The 17,457-nt window shown below is 39.4% G+C and overlaps 1 protein-coding gene across 1 annotated transcript in view; it reads right to left on the bottom strand.

The window, feature by feature from the left end:
• Window positions 1-3,735: 3,735 nt before the first annotated feature.
• Window positions 3,736-17,457, bottom strand: part of LOC129746815 (delta-1-pyrroline-5-carboxylate synthase) — a 33,580-nt gene continuing 19,858 nt past the window's right edge. Inside the window, exons 2-6 of the mRNA XM_055740701.1 lie at window positions 8,022-9,018; window positions 5,896-6,137; window positions 5,321-5,804; window positions 4,249-4,527; window positions 3,736-4,188 (exon numbers count right to left, since the gene is read on the bottom strand). Of these exons, the coding sequence (XP_055596676.1) occupies window positions 3,929-4,188; window positions 4,249-4,527; window positions 5,321-5,804; window positions 5,896-6,137; window positions 8,022-9,018 (2,262 nt within the window). The 3' untranslated portion in view covers window positions 3,736-3,928. The remainder of the gene's footprint in view (window positions 4,189-4,248; window positions 4,528-5,320; window positions 5,805-5,895; window positions 6,138-8,021; window positions 9,019-17,457) is intronic.

Genomic DNA, 17,457 nt, shown 5'->3' on the forward strand with positions numbered 1-17,457 from the left:
TTGCTAACAATGAGTTGGTGTGTTAGGTACCAATAGGATTTTTTTTAATTTCACTAAGGACCTTTAGTGTTCATACGTGTATATTCTCTCAAACAGTTATAGTTATAGTGTTTGAAATAGGTATTTGTTCAACTGTGTTTAATTGGAACAGATGAATTTTCTTTCTAAAGAAAGACTTTATGTGTCTATTCATCTAAGTACTGCAACAGTTTTCATGAGCGAATGATTTAACTCCTAGCGTTAATAATAAGTGTGTAAGAAAACACGTTAGAAATAATCCAACTCGTTGTTTGATACCTATCTGACGACCTGTTATTTACTTTAAACTCCAAATAAAGCATGTTTAGAAATATATTTTAAAATATAGGTACCGAACACACATAACACGGAATGATTCTGCTGCCTGTTTGGTTGGTTTCGTTTTTTTTTGTGTATGGAAACATGTTTCCAACTGACCCAATGCGCAACAACCCCGCATGTCTCCATGCCGCTGCCAGTCGAAGATCAAGCTCGCATTCAGTTTTCAATTCATGGAGTTCATGTTTATGGAAAAAAATAAATTGAAAGGCTTATCCCGAGAATTTTTTTTAATTTACTGAAGCTCATGTCGATTCATATCTAACGATCGGAGATAATAAACAAACCTGGTATATAAATTTTTTACTAAAGAATTCCAAAACAGTGGCTCCAGAGAGTAATGAATCAAGTTAATTCTTTTGAAGTTAATTATTCTTTTGAAAATATTATGGCTTCAGAAAGGAAATTCACCACAAATCGATTCAGAAAGCATTTTTCACAAATAAAACATTGTAGCATTATGATTTAGTAGGGAGTATGACATTTGGCATAAAGCCATTTGTCATAATGCCTTTTGGCATAAAGCCATTTGGCATAAAAGCCATTTGCAATAAAGGCGATTTGGCATAAAGGCCATTTGGCTAAAATTCATTTGGCATAAAGCCTATTGGCATAAAGCCATTTGGCATAATTTCAGCTTACCGAGTGGTGACTGTTTACATAAAGTTCCAATTTTTTTCAAATTTTCCGGCGTTGTCGCCTACATCGAGGATGCAGGGGTGAGGCGGCACAAAGCCGCCGAGGCTCCCCAATCCGAGGTGGCCGCCGACCCGCCGTCGGAAGCGGCGGCCTTATTACATTGGTCTAGGTCTACTGGGGCCTCCTAGGTTTACGTGAAAGCTAGGGATGATCCCTTAGCCCCGTCCGCCGCGCGATAGTGCGAAGGACAATATTTCATGAAAGTTCGAACGCGCAGCGTGAGGAGTCGGTTCAAGCTTAGGTCTAAACGCCTTACTTATTGCGGTTCTACAAAAGTCAACACCAGCCTCCTCACGCTGCCCGTTCAAACTTTTATTAAATATTGTCCTTCGCGCTATCGAACGGCAGACGGGGCTAAGGGATCACCCCTAGCTTTCACGTAAACCTAGGAGGCCCCTGTAGACCTAGACCAATGTAATAAGGCTGCCGCTTCCGACGGCGGGTCGGCGGCCACCTCGGATTGGAGAGCCTCGGCGGCTTTGTGCCGCCTCACCCCCTGCGTCCTTGATGTTTACTTAAGAATAGAAAACTTGCAACGTTGTCCGAAAGGTGAATCTCAACGTGACCACACGAAAAAAGAAATTATGCCAAATGGCTTTATGCCAAATGGCTTTTATGCCAAATGACCTTTATGCGAAATGGCCTTTACGCCAAATGGCTTTATTCCAAAAAGCATTATGCCAAATGGCTTTATGCCAAATGTCATACTCCCGATTTAGTACTAGTAGTTATTTCATCTTGTGTGTGTTGTCAATCCTAACGATAGAGTGTAAAAGAAGCCAAAGATGCGTGTTTAATTTTAAGAGTGTAAGCTGTCAAACGAAAAACGCATGGAAAAAGTAAACAATCGAGATCAACACAACATCAAAACAAGAATACATATTCGGCCACCGATCTCGTGATCGTTTTTAACAAATTTCCGAGTGAAATTTTCGCTCGCCGTTCCTGCGCACTCTGGAACTGCAATCAGGAAGAGGATCTGTCGTGTCGGTTTATGCAAAGACATAGGAGACTCGTTCGCGATACAACTGGATCCCAGCCGCAAGAAAGACCAGAACGAGCGGAGACTAAAAGAAAGCGAATAAGGAAGCGAAAGAAAAACAAGGTGCCGGAACATAACCATAATTTGGACATCATTCCACTGATGGTGGAAGTTTTAGTTGGAAGAAGACAACGACCCCCAGCGGGTGAGTAACAATTTGTTGAACAACAAAGTCGGAAGTGCTAAGCCCTGATTGTCAATTGAAAGGTCGTTGTTGGAGAGCCCAGCGTTGTTTGGGATCTGGAATCGTTTGATTGCGAGCCGATCAGCCGTCGCATGGCTAAGCCGGAACAGATCCAGCCGGAGGCAGACGTCGGATGTGCTCCGGGTCTCTTTCATGTACCCGTAGAGCAGTGCGCCCGTGGAGCAGTGTTGCCAGTTCCTGTGATAGTCATCCCGACACAAAAGCTGTGATATTCCTGTGCCGAACCAACTGTGATATGGATGTTGTTCGTCTTGTTTGTCAGTTTGTACATTAATGTAGGAAATACGGGCCCGTAAGAAAGTTAAAATAACGTAAGCTAGCCTAGGTTTTGAATATGTCCTATTATTAAAATTTCATGTAAGAATTTTGTGATAATGATACAAAGTTTTAGGTTTCGCGTGTTTGTGTTTTGGGTAAAAGTTAGCCGTGCAGCACACACAGAAAGTCAGTGGTGCTCAACTTGTTTCAACATATTAGATGCTTTACTCATTTAACTTAATAAGCTTGTGTCCGGTGGCTCCAGAGAGTATCACAAATAAACACAATAAAATAACTAAAACATAAATCAAATTTTTTTCTGAAATGAGATCAAATAGGTGTAATTGAAACTTTGCTTTTTCTCCTGGAACGGGTCAACCTAGAAGGGGTTGCCCAGCAACACCCAATCCTTGGTTCAGTCGAACGTCGGAGCACCACACTCACAGCACGGTTGGTCGGTTCGGTCCCTCTCATTGGCTATGCAGACCAACCACGCGCGTTTGGCAAAGCGCTTACCTCGGTCTTCGGTGATGGGATGGAATCGGTAGTTGCAGCGGATTAGTTGCAGCTTCGTTTGGCACACACCACTAAAACGTACACACTAAGGTTGTGGGTTTTGTTGCACCACGGATCGTTTCGGATCACCACCTATCGGTAATGGTTTAACGATAGTAAACTTTTTCGAGAGCGCCTGTTAATACATCCGCTTTTTATCGCTGTCGGAAACCAAAAGGCCTGGTGAACTGCCGTGCCTCACCAAGAAACCTCACAACGCTTCAGACCATGTGCGTTTTCGAATTCGCCTTACCTCAGCGCTGCTGACCACCACGTATTCAAAATTGAATTCATCGTTGCGTTGCCTTCAGCTAGCTATTTATTACAATAACTAAACCTAACTCAAACCCATCTTTCAATTTAAATCAAAACAATGTTACCAAATTGGTAACAGTATAAACACCTACAAATAAATATCTCTTTCCAAACTAAATAATTTTTTTTCTGGGATTTTCATCCTGTCGGATGATTTATCCCTAACAAACTTAATCAACAAGTACAGCTTAACATAAGTAAGGAAACGCAATGAAGCAAAAATTTATAAAATTGAGAATAAATATGTTAACAAAAAATAGAAAAGAAAAATCTGAATATCATTTCTTTCAAAATATCGCACATCTTTTTAATTAAATAAATTTTATTAAAAGTCTCATTATTCTCTTTACCCTAAACCCTTAACTAACTATCTATGTGTTAACTGTAGTACAGAATTGAACTATATATATTTATGTATGGAAAACGCTCTAAGGTAAAGAAAGATGCTTCCTAAGGCACTTAATTATACAAACGACTTTGGTTCGCATTTGTCCAAGTCAATCGAGCGGAAGTGATTCGTGGAGCCACTTCCGGGTACCGTCGCTGAAATCGGCAGCCGCGTGGTCCACACCGCTAAGTACCCACTTGGTGGTCAGCAGACCCTCGACTCCCACTGGGCCCCGGGCGTGAATCCGGGCCGTTGAAATGCCCACCTCAGCACCTAATCCGAACCGGAAACCGTCGGCAAATCTGCTACTGGCATTGTGGAACACACACGCACTGTCCACATGGTTCTGGAAGTACCGCGCGTTGGAATCTGCAATGAAAAGATTCTATCATTATGAAACCATCATCATCATCAGCGCTGACAACCGACCATTTTCAGTAACAATAACATCGGTGTGGCCACTGCCAAACGAATGCACATGTTCTATTGCCTCCTCCAGATCCTTCACGACCTCGATGCTGCACTCGAGGGCACCGTACTCAAACTTGAGCGATTTAGCCTGGGGCGGACCGAACGTTAGCAGCTGGTTCAGCTTCGGACCGGAATTGATTTTGACGCCCTCCCTCTTCAGCATGTTACAAACGTCGGTGAAGAAGCTTCCGCTTAACAGGTCCTCGTGGATCAGCAACGTTTCCATCGCATTGCAAGCTGTGGGTGAGTGAGTGTTGGATTAGAGGATGAGAAATATGTAGGTGCATATTTGTTGTAACAGATACATATGTGTGGAAATATAGTTCATCTGCGAGGAAACATTCGAAATTTCAGCTTCCGAAGTTGAATCCTGGATTATTAAAATGAATGGAGAAAAAATCCGCTCATCTGACAAAACACAGGTGCATTGCATGATGATTTGAAAATAAGAGCACGAGTATCAAAAACTGAACAGACTTTTGGCTCTTCGCTGCTGGGTGTTTCCTCGAAACGGTTGCGAACCGAGAATTGGTTTTTGGGAAAGTTACCCAAAATAGACCACGAAACTGACTACTAAATAGTGGCTGCGATTTAGATCATCAAGAAGGATGAATGTTCCATTCAATCGACATTTAATAAGCCGGAAGCCACTAGTCAATTTTGCAGACAATATCGTTTTGAAATTTGGCATTTTCGTTTGCGAGTGCTGAAGATTTAAGGCTCTGCAAATCGATTTTACATCAGGGTGATTTGCAAAGCGATTCACAGCTAAGCACATGATTTTGGTTTTAATGCTGGTTTTAGTCAGTTTAGCGGAATTTTCTTGAATGTTTTTTTTTTTTTTGTCAATTGTACTCAATTGTACTCATGAAGGAATTGATTGACGGCTGAAATATTTCCAATTTAATTCAACCTGTGCAACTATGGGATCCTTATTTTAATAGACTCCTGGGGAGATTTTTAATATTTAAAATTTTAATTATATAAAAGTGAAGACTATATTCATAAAAATTCAAGAAAAGTTACTCACCAGCAGGATAATCGCACTTGGAGTCCCTGATAATTTTTAGTGCCTTTTCCAGATTGGCATCCTTGTCAACATAAACATGGCAGATTCCCTCGGCGTGACCCATCACCGGAATGTGTTGGGATTTCTCCTGAATGCTGCGAACCAACTCACTCGAGCCACGAGGAATAATCAAGTCGATGTGCTGATCCATGGTCAATAAATCACCAATTTCCTCTCGTGTTGAAACGAGTGATATGGATTTAGCAGCCCCCACAACACCCAGTGCTTCCTGGACCAGTTCCATCAGGGCTTTGTTGCTATAAGCCGCTTCCTTGCCACCTTTCAGTAGCAATCCGTTTCCAGAGGCAATTGCCAGTGCCGCAACTTGGGGCAACGAATCCGGACGGGATTCGAAAATAACCAACAAAACTCCAATCGGAACCGTAATTTGTTTGAGCTCCAAGTTTTCAGCCAATTTGGTTCTGCGTAGGACGCGGCCGACGTTCTAGAATAATCCATAACAATCAAAACCCGAGAGCGGATATTAAACCGACTAGTTAAATACTTAAACGAACCACCACCATTCCGAGGCTTACCTTATGGCTGGAGTCAGCGATTTGCTTCAGGCCAACCGCTAAGCTTTCAATCTTGGCCGGGGTCAGCGACAGGCGGGAGAGTAGCGGTTTTGCTAGGCCGGACTTTTTCGCCTCGTCCAGGTCTTTGGCGTTTGCCTGCAAGACTTTCGACTGTTTAGAAATCAGCAAATCGGCCAGCGTATTAACGCAGAGAGCACGATCCGAGGCGGACAGATTTTGCAACACCCGGCTGCCGGAACGAGCTAGAAAGGAAATAATGACAATCAATTGCACTTTAAACAATAAGCTTCCATTTATATATTCGAAAAAGTTGGTTCAATATCTTCCGAATCATGGTGTGTTACCAGAAGGTAACATGCAAAATTTTAGCTAGATTTGACAATGTGGAGTTCCATCGAACTTGAAAATTGAATGAGATTTTGAGACATTATGTTATTAAGAAATAGGTATAAGAACTAATTTCCTATTAATTTTTTTGTCTTAACTGGTCCATTATTTGCATAACCTTGGAGCTGGTTTTCCAAAGTTTTCTCCAATGATTAATGTTTTTACAGTCAAAATGTCCACATGCGATAGATGAAGTTAAGTTGAAATCAATTTTTATAACTTCAGATAATTTTGGTTCTTCCCAGACAGCCATAATAGACACGCCTATTTTTTAAACTACTATTCATTGTTTATATTGTGTATTTTTAGTAAATGGTAAAAATTATTTGAAAAAAAATCATTTTTTTTAGGAAATTTGAACTTAAAATTATTGAAATAAAAAAAAATGAAACAATAAGCACCACTGAAAACATAGGACCCTTCGAAAAATAATATTAAAGTTTTTCAATTGAAAATTAATTTCATTGTATTTGTATAGGGAGTAACGAAGCAAATATTTCAATTTTCGGTGGAAATGAACAGCAAAATCAAGGAATATTTAAAGAAGGTAGTGCCAAGGCAGCCCTGCTCTAGTATTGGTACATACTGCGACGTCACAATCACGAAAAATCTGTTAATTTACTAGAAAACTTTTCTTTTTCGATGATAATTCGAAGAATCTGCTGGAAATTTTCAACTTTGAAAACATGTTATTATAGAATGATTCTTGCTCTTCAAGACAAAAAAAGTTGCATTTTCGAATATTTTTTCTATGAAATAGACCATCGAAGTTTGAAAAAATGGTGGGTTTTCACCACTGAAACTTGCAAAAATTTCAAATTAGTTCAATTTCTTCCATGAAAATGTTCAAGTCAATGCAATTTAAGCTACTCATTACAATCAAGTGATCAAAACACAATTTTTTATACGAAATCACAATCTTTTATTGGCATTTTAGTAAACTGAGTTAACAATCATGAATTGATGTTAATTGTTCTACATAAGAATTGTATATGGTAAACCCGTTGGATTAAAATCATTACAATCAGTTGAACACACAATATCTACCAGCTTAATCTTTTCGAAGCTGATATTTTCTTCATTTTCGCACGTTTTAGCTTCAAGGCGACATTATATTCATTAAAAAATTATGAAAAAAAACATAATGCAATCCTTAAAGGACTAAAAAACTTCATAACATTGTGAAATAGAGGCCTTACAACGAAATCAAAATGAAATTGGAATTCAATTTCGTTCGAAAACGTGTTTTTCTTTGAAATTGCTACCATTCTCACATAAATTTTCGATACAATCGTTTTTGTGACGTCACAAAAAAAATCCAATATGGCTCTCGGCACTACCTTATTTAAATATTCCTTGCAGCTAAATGCTCTACTTGATGCCCATGCAAAAATTGGCGTTAGTGTATTTTTGTTTCTTTAATTGCTTTTACGAAACACACCGTAAATGCATTCAAAAGAACTAAGAAACACAAAAATTTGCAACTCAATTGAAAATGTAAATGACCAATGTACCAAAGAAAAAAGAACGGGAAATGGATTATGTTATTTTAGAGTGGAAATTAAATTTTCCCCAGAAAAGAAAGGAAATTCTGTGAGTCTTTTTTTTTCTTGATCCGTTGAGAAAATCCAATTAAATTTATCGGAATACTGCTTCTCTCAAACAAGGTCGAACAACAGTGAAGAAGAAAAAAAAGCCCTGCGTTCAATTAAGGTTAACAGAATTAATCCAATACTCACCATTCTCGGCTAAATGCTCGACCGGTGTGGCCTTTTCTGCTGTCGATTCGGTGAAAAACGTGCCGACCTTTCTCCCGGTTAGGATGTGCTTGATGGCCTTCTCCTGAGTACCGTTGCAGATAACAACACTTACACCTCGATCCAGGGCCCACGTGGCCGCTGTCACCTTAGAGTCCATCCCACCCGTTCCCACTTTGGACTTCTTGCCGAACTTGATTTGCTCCTTGTCGGCGGAAGTGTAGGTGTGCATCAATCGGGCGCCATCCTCCCATGGGGGCTTATTATAGATTCCATCAACGTCCGACATCAGAATGAGCAAATCGGCATGAATCTCGGCAGCAAGGAGGGCGGCCAAGCTGTCGTTGTCTTTAATTTTGATTCCCTTCTTTTTGCCCGTTCCCGAGACCTCTTGGTCGACAATGAACATCGGGGGCATTACAGCATCGTTGGTGTTGATGATGGGTACAATGTTCAAACTGATCAGCTCAGAAAGGGTACTGAACAAATTCTTTCTCGTTTCTTCGTTGTAAAAATCCGGTTCCGTTACCAGCACCTGGGCCACCTTGATACCGTACTGGGCGAACATGGCATCATAGAGAGACATCAGACCGGACTGGCCAACAGCAGCCGCAGCACGTGGCTCCAGCATTGTTCCAGCATCCTGCCGAGTGTGATCTGTAGGCGAGAGCGTTTCCCGCATAGACATGCTCATCAACAATTCCTGGGTGAGTTTTTGCTTGCCAAAGGCCACGGCACCACTAGTGACCATGATACATTCGCGCCCTTCGACATGATATTCGGCCACCTGCTCAACAATAGAGGCCAACCGACCCAGGGCCAATCCGTGCTCGTCCTCCCGGGTGATGACAGCGCTGCCCAACTTCACGACCATCCGCCGGGCCGACTTCAGCTGGCTACGTTCCGAAATGTGAGCACGGGTTCGATCGTGAATCGAGTGCAACGTTCGATTGTTCGACGTTTGGCGTTTTCCGTTGACCTGTTTTCCGGGCGAAAAGAAAGAACGAAAAAAAAAAGAAAATCAAGATGAAACATCCAAACGGATTCTCTTTTCCTTCACATAGAACATCGTTCTATGCCGGGTGATGGTGGATGACATTTTTTCTTTACCAAAGCTCCACAACACCCCCTTCATGCGGGGGCGTGAAAATGATGGGGGATAAGATTTATGGGCGATGACAACTTTATTGCGTGCCGGAGCAAGTTTTTTTTAATTGAGCGGTCTACCACAGCACCATACGGTCATAAAGTTTCCATGGGGTTTTTTTTCTGGCATTTTTTCCTGTCAAGCACTACCATCGAGATGATGATGGTGTTATCTCCCGTTTGTTGAAAAGTCCGGGTTTTTTCCCAAGTCTCAAAATGAAAATTTCTCCATCCCTGAGAAAAAGGTTAGAAGTAGAAGCCTACAAAACGTTTTCCCATACATATTTTCATACAAAATTAAAACTCGTGGCGCTTATTCAGGACTGAAAAAATCGTCTACGAAAAATGTATTGCTATTTGTTGTAGAAGAAGCAACTAGCAAAAGATATGGAAGGTATAATTTGTTTTTAAAATTAGATATTTCTAAACAAAGCTTGCAGCGGTCAAGAGTTTATCCTAGCATGTTCAATTTTGCATTTAAAATTCCTCCAGTTTAAAAATTTCAGCAGATATGTAAACTGATATAATCATACTTTTCTCCTAGATTTTTATCTCTTGACGAAAACTTTGATTCATTTTTACAAAATTTCTCAATCTTCTTCTGAAATACAACAGTCATAAATGATGGTTTTTGGATTAAATATTACATGTTCTTTTCTACACAAAAAAATCAATAATTGTGGTCTAGCGTAGAGTTACCATATCCCGCGACATCAAAAAGAGTACATTGAGATCATTTATCCAAAAGTCAGGAGAAACGTGGAACAGTAGAACCCCGTTCAGCCGAACTCCAGTTTTCTGAGCTCCCGCGTTATCCCAGCCATCAGATTGACCCAAGATCCTAATATTAAGCGAGCTTTGCGCCCGGATGGTATGCAAAAGGATGTACAGTAGAACCCCGCTTACCCGAGGTAATGGGGGGAGGACCACCAAGTGAAACCTCGGATTAAATAAACGAAATACATCGACAAACCCAATCCTTTTGCTCTGGTTTTGCATATCATTCAGGCGCATAGCTAGGCTCTTAAATGCATAGGTTAATGTATGTAATTTTTCAATTTACCTCGCGTTTCAAAAATGTCAATTTTATACCGTAGGAATTTAACCCATTGCTATCTAAGGCACCGAGATATTTCAATTCAATCAAAAACTGTTAATGTCTTGGAAGTTATGTGGCTTACATGACAATTATAAATTTTTTTTCAAAATAGTCTTGTAATATACCTAAATTTTGTACATATTGTTAACTGCTTGCATACTCAAAGGCGCTTTTCGCGCTCACTGTTTATAACGACTAAAAATGCATGATTATTAGAACAAAATGTTAAAGTAATTTTTTGTAAGCTGTTGCGCAAGCGAACGATAGACAGAAGAAGTAATTTCCGGTTTGATAACAATATTTTATTTGCTATTTAGTTGTTATTAAATCCCTTTGAGGATGAAAATAAAAACCAAAATTAGGCTAAATGATTTTAACTTTGTGTACATTTGTTTTCGGGTATCGTTCAAATTCGTTCTTTTATGTTTAGAATAATGCTTTTCACTTACGTTTAGTGTCCTTCTATTATTGCTGTGCCTGTCCTCGCAAGTAGCAACGTTCCGTACTATGCGTAACTGTAGAAATTTTAACAGTTAGGTTATGTTTGAAAGTTGTTTTTATCACTGTTATTTACCTGATAAGTTAGCTTTCAATTCTAAGTTTAAAGCGACAATTCAATCACCCGCACTAACTGAAGCTACCTAATATATATTTTAAGTAATTTAAGGATAATTAATCACTCATTTTGATACTATTTTGATAACAATTTTACCTCTGCAGTCTACTCACTAGCTCTACGAAATCTATTTTCAGTCACTATGTTTTTGCGCGTAATGCTGTTTTGTTTTTGTCCTTTTGGTGCTTTCCGCACGGGACCAAGGTGATCCATAGAACCTAGTGTTACCTTTCGCTGTCAGTTGACAGCAAGTATCGATGATGAGTGAGAAGGTTGTTGTTATTGGGGAGGTGCGTCACTCTGCACCGTCGTGACATAAGCTGTATTCCTCTTGTAGTTTTTGCATGAGATGTAAATCAAGTTCATAAAATGGGAAAAAAAATACGTCGGTTAGACTTTCAACAAAAAAAGAGTAAATTTGGTAAAATTTCACAAGAAGAAGAGTACGCCCAATTTTCGATCGAAAATGAGTACATGTACTCTTAAAAGAGTACGTATGGTAACCCTAGTCTAGCGGACAGACTGGCGCGAGTCTGGCGCACTAATGCCTGTCTATCCACCTTTCTTTCATATTTCTATAAAAATAAAATTCCCTTTAATTTTCATTCCGCAGAGCATGCCACTTCAAATTATAATCACAAAATCCAAATATGCAATAAGTTTTTAAGTAGACACCATAAAAGAATATTCGACACTTTTTGAACAAATCGTTAAACGGATACAACAAAATTTAAAAATAAAGGTTTTTCATTAATTATCAACTTTTCCTAAGACCACAAGTAATTTTGACTTCTACAAAAAAAGTCAGAGAAGTTCCTATTTGTTAACTTTTCCGGGAAATGTTTTACCCATTCTGTAAAATATGGGAATTCCAAAGGTTTTTTAAAGAAGTTTCAACTGAAATTGAACATTCGATATTTTTAATAGCAAAAATCAAATCTGATTTTTTTCAGTATGGTCAGATACACTTTTTATGATATCTTACCAATTTAAAAAAAAATGAAGAATTTAACTATTTTAGATTAAGGTTGCCAGATTGCCCGGTTTTATTCGGGTTTGCCAGGATATTTGATACAAAATTTCATTGAAAAATACCCGGATTTGGCTTTGATTTTTTCACTTTATTTGGCGATACAAACAGAAAAAAAACTAATTGTGTTGTTAAGTTTATTTTTTTATTTAGTCACCAAAACAAAATTTTTTGAGTAGATTTAACAAAATTAATCATGAAAAGATTTTTTTTTTTTTTTTAAAGATTTGTAAAGCGGCCCACCACACTCCCCCATACCAAGAGGCTCGTTTGAGCCCCCTGGTAATGGACGCTTTCTGTTCTCAGCATGCCTGACAGCAAAAAACAATTATCAACAACAACTTAACGCGAGCAAAATTTACTCATGCTGAGAACTTAAAAAAATATTTACATTATGCGGGGAAAGGGTACGATACGATAAACTAAATTTAACATGAATCTCAGTGGAAAATGATTTCCTTTTAAGAGATCCATTTTATTTAACAAAACAACAAAAATTAAACAAGAATCTATTAAACTAATGCTTTACAAAAGAAAAATTAAAAAAAAAAGTTTTACTACTAAATGTTTTACTACTAAATTAAAATTAACAGATTAAAAATAAAATTATTGACTAATACACAAAAAAAAAACTGGCAAGGTGATTTGGTTATTGACTAGAGCATTCCTTTGAGGTGACGAATGAGTTGGGTTTTGAAAGAGTTACGGTTGTTAGTGCTTTTAAAGACTTCTGGAAGACTGTTGTAAGATAATGGTCCAATGTAGGAGATTCTGCGTTGACCGAAAGATGTTGAACAGCGACTTTGAAGCAAATGATTAGACTGACGAGTAATTCGAGAGCGAGTACCTGAGCTAAACAATAAATTACGGTTATTATCTGTGGAGTTTAAATTATCGAACACGTACATTAATGTTTGCAAGCTGCACAGTTTAGATAATGGCAAAACATTATGAGATGTACTTGAATAAAGCAATGAAGTTGGATAGAGGAAAGGTAGTTTGAAGATAGTTTTCATACAACGATTCTGTAACGTCTGCAACCGGGCAAGAAGGGACAAAGATGCCCTCCCCCACACTGCTATAAGGTAGTTAAACTGGGAATGAATGAATGCAAAGTAAAATTTCATTAGAACATGGCGCGGTACAAAATTCCTGACTCTCCAAAGAATGCCACTCAAGGACGATGTTTTTGTGATTATGTTGTTTATATGAGGACTCCAGGAAAGTGTTTCATCCAGTGTCAAACCCAAGTATTTAAAGTTGTCGACTTTTTCAATTGTAGAATTTGCGAAAAAAAGGTGATAACTGCTGGTGATAACTCTTCTGGACGAGCGAAAGATCATGTACTTGGTTTTCGATAAGTTTAGAGTTAGAAGGTTGCTGTTGAAGTATTTGTGAAGAATTTCTAAGTCTTTTTCCATTTGTTCAACTATAATCTTTGGGCAAATTCCAGGATAAAACAAAGCAGTGTCATCCGCATTTTTTGAAGCCTGAAATACGATTTAAAATCTGTTCTTGAATTTTAATGAAAAAAATATTTTTTTTTCAATTCTTTTATTTTTATTTTTGTTGAGTAGTTTCTTTGACAAAATTTGCCCGGATATTGAACGGATTTTTGGTCGTCAATTTAGAAAAGAAATGCCCGGATATTGCCAGGTTTTTATAGAAAAATGCCCGCATAATTCGGCCCGGATACCTACCTAAGGTCATTTTAAGCGGATTTGTGCCAACGTAAGAACTTAACTGCACAATTAACACACGACGTATTACAGGACACGACACTTGACGTTCTTACAAACGGAAAAAGGATTCAAAATTACCTTTTTTGTCGACCGGTTTCGGGCTCGATGTTGCCCATCTACAGGACGATGTCCGACTGATCACACGAAGAAATTACTAGCAGGATCATACTACGAGTGTCGTAGTATTCGTCGAAAGAAGGTTCCTTTATGAGATTTTCCTTTTGGTGAAGGTGAAAAGCGGCGACATAATTGGTGGGTCATCTTCGTTCATTAGCGGTTTTTCGGAAGTACTAATAAACATCGACTCCCAAGCGTTCAAATGTGAGGCTTTTCTTACGCATTTCCTATAGATCACTTTTTCCCAGTTTATGGAGTGGTCCATTTCCGTTGCGTGGGCGGCTACGCTGGATTCATTGACCCTGTTGTTGTCTACAGCATTCCGATGTTCTTTAAGTCGAACTTTAAATTTGCGACGAGTTTGGCCAATGTAAACAGCTGGGCAACTCTCACAGGGAATTTCATAGATTCCGGATCTCTCATCCTGCGGGATCTTATCCTTCAAGGAGACCAACCGATCCTTAAGTGTGTTGCCGCTCTTGTATGCTGTTTTCAGACCGTGTTGAGAAAGGATTTTTGTTATCCCATTAGTTAGTCTCCTTGAAGGATAAGATCCCGCAGGATGAGAGATCCGGAATCTATGAAATTCCCTGTGAGAGTTGCCCAGCTGTTTACATTGGCCAAACTCGTCGCAAATTTAAAGTTCGACTTAAAGAACATCGGAATGCTGTAGACAACAACAGGGTCAATGAATCCAGCGTAGCCGCCCACGCAACAGAAATGGACCACTCCATAAACTGGGAAAAAGTGATCTATAGGAAATGCGTAAGAAAAGCCTCACATTTGAACGCTTGGGAGTCGATGTTTATTAGTACTTCCGAAAAACCGCTAATGAACGAAGATGACCCACCAATTATGTCGCCGCTTTTCACCTTCACCAAAAGGAAAATCTCATAAAGGAACCTTCTTTCGACGAATACTACGACACTCGTAGTATGATCCTGCTAGTAATTTCTTCGTGTGATCAGTCGGACATCGTCCTGTAGATGGGCAACATCGAGCCCGAAACCGGTCGACAAAAAAGGTAATTTTGAATCCTTTTTCCGTTTGTAAGAACGTCAAGTGTCGTGTCCTGTAATACGTCGTGTGTTAATTGTACCTACCTAAGGGTCCGGCGCCGATTGACCGACGCATAGGGCTGAGATAAAAAATCTCCACTGCTGGCGATCCGGAGCCAGCGTCTTCACTTGCTGCCAGCCAAGGTTCTCGTCAACTGTGCGGATTTCAGCGGCTAGACTTCGCCGCCACGAGCTTTTGGGCCTGCCTCTTCTTCGATGCCCATCTGGATTCCAGTCAAGCGCCTCTCTGCAAATCTCGTTTTTATCTCTTCGCAGCGTGTGCCCAATCGAATCTCGATTTCTAGCGCCTTTTGATGACACCGGCGATGAAGTTCAACGTTTGAGATCCAGTTGCCAGGCCACCAAGCGCGGATGATGTTCCGCAGGCAGCGATTCACAAAAACTTGCAGTTTTCGCGTCGTCACCGCATATGTGCACCAAGTTTCACACCCGTACAGCAATACAGATTTGACTTTTGAGTTGAAGATTCGGATCTTAGTTCGTAGAGAGATCTGGCGTGAGCGCCAGATGTTTCGGAGACTCACAAACGCAAATCGGGCTTTTCTGATCCGGGTTTCGATGTCCTTCTTGGTACCACCATCAGGCGTAATCTGGCTACCAATATACTGGAAGCACTCCACTTTCTCAACCTGTCGTCCATTGGAACGATTTTCTGTGTTGATTTCCATCGACTTGGTCTTTCCGACATTGATTTTGAGACCTGCTGCCTTGGAGATTTCGGTTAGGTCGTCGAGTTTGCTCTGCATGTCTTGTTGTGTTTGGGCGAGCAAAACAATATCGTCTGCCAGGACAAGGTCGTTCAGTTGCTCAATTGATGAAGGATTCCACGGTATTCCTCGGTTTGGTCTACAGTCAATCGATCCAGTCAAGATGTCATCCATTACGATGAGAAAAAGCAGCGGTGACAAAATACATCCTTATCTCACTCCAGCAGCTACCGGGATTGGTTCGGACAAGACACCGTCGTGCAAGAGCTTGCACGAAAATGCCTCGTACTGTGCTTCGATGAGATGGACTAGTTTCTCTGGGACCTCTCGTCGTCTAACACCAGCAGAAGAGAGTCCTGGAATTCGTTGATTTGTTCCAGTATTATTCGTAGCGTTGTGATGTGGTCCACACATGATCGTCCGGATCGGAATCCAGCTTGTTGCCGTCCGAGTGTAGCGTCGATTTTCTCCTGGATCCTGTTCAGGATCACTTTGCTGAGTACTTTGAGGGTTGTACAGATCAAAGTTATGCCTCGCCAGTTACCGCACTCTGTCAGGTCTCCTTTCTTCGGGACCTTTACGAAGATACCCTGCATCCAGTCGTTCGTACTGCAAGTTTCCGCTTGTGGGGACGAACCACGCTAGGCCTACTATTGTGTGGTGGTTGCTACAATTCTATTCTATCTGTATCTACCACTGCAAGGTAGTAGGCCCGTGAGGAACAAATCGATGAAATGTGATGAAAAGTTTTCAAATTAAAATTACCCCTTCCGCTCAATTTCAACATCTTTCATCTTATTCTATTCTTCTATCCGTCTATAATCTTTCAATTCTTAAATATTCTTTCTCAAAGAATATAAATTTCACCGATATAGTCGATAAAATAATTCCACAAAAATAAAAATCTACGGTGATTAACTCTTCATTTATAAAAAAGATACGCTATTTCAAACTTTTAACACAACTTCACTTTTTGTTCATCACATGAAGCAGGTTGATGTCAGGGGGACACACTTTAGATTTTTCGATGCGAAGGACCCATTCCTATTGCCTATTGCTAGAGAAATTTTAAAATTTAAAATTTGATCACAATGAAATTTTGTTTATTGATTTACCAGAAAAAGATTTTCATAGGTTCTCCCAATTTTCTAGATCAAGTTTTTTGTCGTTTTTGTTTATTTCAGCTAGAAAGGAAATCATATTAAATAGAAAATCAATGAAACATGTAAAACATTATCTGGAAATGTCAAACGGAACAAAGTTCCTGTTTTTTTTTAATTGTTTTTATATTTCAAAAATAACGTGATTGCTTTGATTGTAAAATTTTTCATTTTGTTTGGTTTTCCATCATTCCCAAGTTAGTGTTTGTCTCGCATTTTCGGATTTGAAGGTGAGAGAAAAAGTACGAAATCGTACAGCGAAATTGGAGATTGACAAATTTTTGTGTGAAAACTCTAGCGCGCTAAGAAAACCGCAATAACAAACGGCCATTAGGTTGATGTGACACATCGAGATAAATACACATTTAGAAATAAAGTCCTATTACAATTCACTCCGCCACGATTTTATATAGAAAGTATTATATTTATATAGCAGATTTTATTAAAAAAAAAACCTCCATGCAACGCATGCAGATCCATCGATTTTTGAGTAGGGCCATTTTTCGGAGATAGTAATTGACATGTATGTCACTCTCTGGAGCCACCATAATAAAAAATAATTATTGTTAAACAAAACGTTCAAGAAGCCATCTGCAACAACTGCATATGTATCTTACATACATAAACATTGCGTGCGTTGTTAACTGGAAAAATCAATCAATTCGATATCAAACAACATGACTCTACATTTGATAAGGTTAGTCAATAGCTTTCTTTGAATA

This window comes from Uranotaenia lowii, chromosome 2 (genome assembly GCF_029784155.1).
Source record: "Uranotaenia lowii strain MFRU-FL chromosome 2, ASM2978415v1, whole genome shotgun sequence".
Classification (NCBI taxonomy): Eukaryota; Metazoa; Arthropoda; class Insecta; order Diptera; family Culicidae; genus Uranotaenia; species Uranotaenia lowii.